This window comes from Zea mays, chromosome 8, assembly GCF_902167145.1.
Source record: "Zea mays cultivar B73 chromosome 8, Zm-B73-REFERENCE-NAM-5.0, whole genome shotgun sequence".
Classification (NCBI taxonomy): Eukaryota; Viridiplantae; Streptophyta; class Magnoliopsida; order Poales; family Poaceae; genus Zea; species Zea mays.
The window spans coordinates 132,397,956-132,402,442 of NC_050103.1; the positions used below are offsets into that span (position 1 = coordinate 132,397,956).

Below are 4,487 nucleotides of genomic sequence, written 5' to 3' on the forward strand. Positions count from 1 at the left end.
GTTATCCCGATTATATTCTTGTGATACTTTAGGGGACTCAGGCCATTTTCCTGAGTACCTCTCTGTAAGGACCTGTTTGGGGAGCGACACCCGGGATAACAATGCAATCATGAGGGTGGAATGGGACGTCCTTAGCTGATTAATTAGAAGAACCTGGGGAGTAGTTGGCTTCGCCGTAGGGCCGTCAATGGGGTTCGGGCACAGTACTTGCTCTGCCGAGGCTGGTTGCAGAGGTTCTTGATTTGGTTTTGTTAGTCACCCTTCCTTTAGGGAGAGGTAATATGTTTATCAAACTGGAGAAACCTAATGGGCGGCTATGACCTCTGGGAAATCTTTGTAAATGCTATGTAGTGATACCCTGCCAGGCCACCTAGGTAGTGGTCAATGGAGATTGGCTCTTTCCGGGCAGAATGGGAATCACGGCTTGTGGGTAAAGTGTGCAACCTCTGTAGAGTGTTAGAAACTGATATATCAGCCGTGCTCAAGTTTATGAGTGGCCTTGGGATCCTCTTTGATTAGAAGAACACTGGTTACTTTATGATGATTAATGATGATGTTATAATTATGATATTTGGTATTTCCTCTTGGAGGGAGTACATTTGGGTAATAACTGGGTTTATTACTAAAACTTGGCTCTACTAGTAGTAATAAATACTTGACCAACTAAAAGCAATTGCTTAGCCTTAACTCTACATACAGCTAGTCCACTTAGCCAAACGGGACATTTGCTGAGTACGTTGATGTGTACTCACCGTTGCTTTACAAACCACCCCACCCCAGGTTGTCCCCACTGTACTCAGTGCTCAGGAGGAGATGCTGGCAACATGGAGGACTTCGAGGAGTTTCAGGACTACGATGAGTTCTAGTTTATCTTAGTGGCAAACCTCCAGTCAGCTGCCTGTGAAGGCCTTATCTTCTACGTTTCGTATTTTCGCACTTTGATGTTAATGACTATGTTATAGACTCAGTGGATGTCTTAGACATCTTGTTGTAATAAAGTACTATTTCGCTATTTACTTTGAGCAATGTGTGATGATGTCCAATTATGTAATCGCTGTGTACGTGAGTTTCTGATCCTGGCACGTACATGGTTAGCATTCGGTTTGCCTTCCAAAACCGGGTGTGACAGTCTATATGTATGTGAACCTATAGGGTCACACACTTAAGGGGAAGGAAGCCTAACTCGGATTAGATTCGAAATTAGACATGGCTTTAGAGTTAATGATGGGCCTCCGAGTTAGAAGCCCACCAGAACGCCTATATAATGAGGGGCAGGGGCGCAGTTAAGGTAACCCTAATTTGCCACCAGTAAACGAGCAGTCGCCCGCCCCTCGCCCTCGCCTAGCCGCCGACACGAACCTAGCAGTTCGGAATGCGGCGCTTCCTCCCTGTATGTGTGGATACCTCGGAGGTGCTACATCTGGAGCACTAGGATGAACCGCGCGAGGACGTGAAGGTCGCTGGCGACTGCACAGCACTGCTCGACGCGTTCATCTACATCAAGACGTCTTCCACTTTCCTGCGCATCTAGTGGTAATTCCATGATCTATAACTGCAGTAGTTTATGGTTTTATGGTGTTGAAAATTTTGTTTTGCGCTAGTGTAACCTCCCCATAATCCATCAAGGCCAACCCCAGGCGAGAGACGTAGTTAGGCCTCCCCCCGAGGCCAACCTCGAACGGGAGACGCAATCATGTCTCGCCCGAGTCCAACCTCGTGCGGGAGATGCATTCACGCCTCGTGAGGCAAACCTCGGACGGGAGACAGTAACGGCTCGCGAGGCCAACCTCGGGCAGGGACGCAATCACGGCTCGCCCGAGGCCAACCTCGGGTGGGAGATAGTCACGGCTCACGAGGCCAACCTCGGGAGAGAGACGCAGTCACGGCTCACCCAAGGCCAACCTCGGGAGAGAGACACAATCACGGCTTGCCTGAGGGCCAACCACGGGCAGGAGATGCAGTCATAGCTCACCCAAGGGCAACCCCGAGCGGGAGACGCAGTCACGCCTCGCCCGAGGCAAACCTCGGGCAGGAGACAGTCACGGCTCACGAGGCCAACCTCGAGTGGGAGACGTAGTGACGACTCGCCCGAGGCCAACCTCGGACGGGAGACGCAGTCACGGCTACTGGAGCTGTTCAGTAGCTTTTAGTAGCTTTTAGTCTCTAAAATGTCAAACAAAACATGACTAAACGAGGTCTACCAAATAAAATTCTAGGGTCTAAAATTCAGCGACTAAAGTAAGCAATTACTCACGGAAGGAGCTGTGAACAGTTGGTTGTGTGAAAACAAATTTGGTGCAGGATTTCAGTAACGAAAAAGAGCACGTTTTTCTTTTGTTTCGCCAAGTGGGAGAGATAGAAACAAGGGTTTGACGAGACACACTACTGGAGGTCGGAACTAGCGCGCTTAACAGTGCACACGGAAGCGTCCTGAAGGCAAATCATGCATGTTCTTGTTCGCCCCCCACCCCCTAAAAGAGAGAGAGACGAATTAAGTTCTTATTCGGTGCAGATCACGCAAAAAAATGCTGTGTAATAATAATCTTGTCCATGAGGAAATGAAACCTTGCTTTCCAACAGCTAAATATCAGCGTCAGATGATGTATGTAGGGTAAAATGGGACATGCAATATAATTAGGATATCCCTCCCAATGCAATCAAAATAGAAACTGAAATCGGCCCGGGAATAATCTCCACTTCAGGGCTTGTTCGGTTATTCCTATCCCATGTGGATTGGATGAGATTGTAAAAAATTATAAAAGATTTTGACTTATTTGGGATTGAAACCCATCAAATCCCACCCAATCCACATGGATTGAGAGCAAAACGAACAAGCCCTGATAGGTAGGTCCAGCAGCAACCAGAGCAAAGACGCTGATGCAATAACCGAATGTGTGTTGCTCAGGTTGCTCCACGTTAGTTCCAATCATTCTAAATATATCTAGACTGGTCGATCGATACAAAGCTAAGCATGAGATTACACTTTTGCGTGGAAGCGCGCGCATCAGGTGCCTTCCGCACCACGCTGCACGCCAGAGAGACTTGTCTGCTGTGGTTGTTGCTTGCAATTGGTCTGTCTCTCTCTAACATCTTCTGCTAGCACTGAAGCTGCTCATGTGTATGAACCTGCTTATTACAAGCAAATACACAAGAACTGCATCCACAGTGTAATTAACCCACCAACTCTAGCTTGACATGGCAATGCATCCTTATTGATTGACCTTTTTTTTTAAGATACTCAGAAAGAACAGGACTAAAACCAATGCAAAAAATGACCAAAACGACTGAGTAATTAAACCACTTGGATAAAGAGAGAAGAAAACAGGAAAGACATGTGTTGCTAATACCCGATTTCGGTATCGAATAAGCCATTTTCTCTCGTTTCGAACAGACCCCTTATGTTAGGATGCTGTTTGGCTAGTTAGTAGCGGTGCATTTGAGTGTTCCCTATCGCAGATTGTCATTAAAGGAACAGCATGCAAGTAACTGCATGCACAGGTTAGGTTCCTGAGAAGCACAACAGGAAAATTACATATCTCCGACGACCAACTTGCAGGCATCATGTATACTCATACTCATACTAATAAGCTTGTTACTCAACGTTATGTTCTCTCTATATATAATGTACATAACATGCATATATCATACATAAACGCAAATATAACTAGAGCACAGTCTCTCAAATATTCCATTCCACATGGTAATATCAAATATATACATATAGGCTATAGCCAAACCAATTCCATGCATGGATGACACCAGTACTGACTGCCAGATCTTCACCTCTTGTCATCATCACAGGCTCAGCTGCTGCTATATATAGCTAGCCAAGAAACCGTTTCTTCATCTCCGTGATGTACGTTTCAGACCTCTTGTTGATGTCTTCCACAGAAAACACACTCCTAGCAGGCAGGCCTGCTGGGGTTCTCGGTCTTCTTCCAGCCCGATGCCTGATCATGTCCAGCGGCAGGATGCTTCCCGGTTCCCGCAGTCGCCTTGTACAGTTTCGGCTTGGAAAGGATGTTGTAGACGAGCTCGATCTTGTCAACTTTCTGAATCCTCACCTCGCCGTCAGTAGGTGGTGGCGCTGGCGCGGCCATGGTGGTCTTGGTGCGCCGAAACATTGTCAGCTAGTTTTCTGCTGCTGGATGCTAGGGAGAGATTAGAGGATGGTAGTAGCTAGGTGTTTGCCCTTGACAGCTTAATTGCTTGGTGGTGCGGGTGGAAATATCAAATATGGTGGTCTCTATTTATAGGCGGTTTGCCGAGTTCTTTAATTTTCTGGCTAGCTATAGGAAGCGCAGCCCATTAGCACAGCCCATGTAACTTGTTTTCCCTTGATAGCACCATAGTTGCTAGTAGCCAGCAAATGAGCAAAATAGGAAGCGCAGCCTGTAAGCCCATTAGTGATTCACGTTCGTTGCCATTAAAGAGTCCTACGACCGTCGTCCCTTGCATCGCACAGATCACGTTCGTCTGTTCGAGTT

General features: G+C 47.0%; 1 protein-coding gene across 1 annotated transcript; it reads right to left on the reverse strand.

Moving 5' to 3' along the window:
• Positions 1-3,553: 3,553 nt before the first annotated feature.
• On the reverse strand, positions 3,554-4,223 carry LOC100275324 (uncharacterized). The gene has a single exon (NM_001149427.2). The coding sequence runs from the start codon at positions 4,122-4,124 to the stop codon at positions 3,903-3,905; it is 222 nt and encodes a 73-aa protein (NP_001142899.2). The 5' UTR covers positions 4,125-4,223; the 3' UTR covers positions 3,554-3,902.
• Between the last annotated feature and the right edge of the window lie 264 nt (positions 4,224-4,487).

Bases quoted from the DNA above. Each gene is read 5' to 3' on its own strand.
- LOC100275324 (NM_001149427.2), bottom strand. From the start codon at position 4,124: ATGTTTCGGCGCACCAAGACCACCATGGCCGCGCCAGCGCCACCACCT.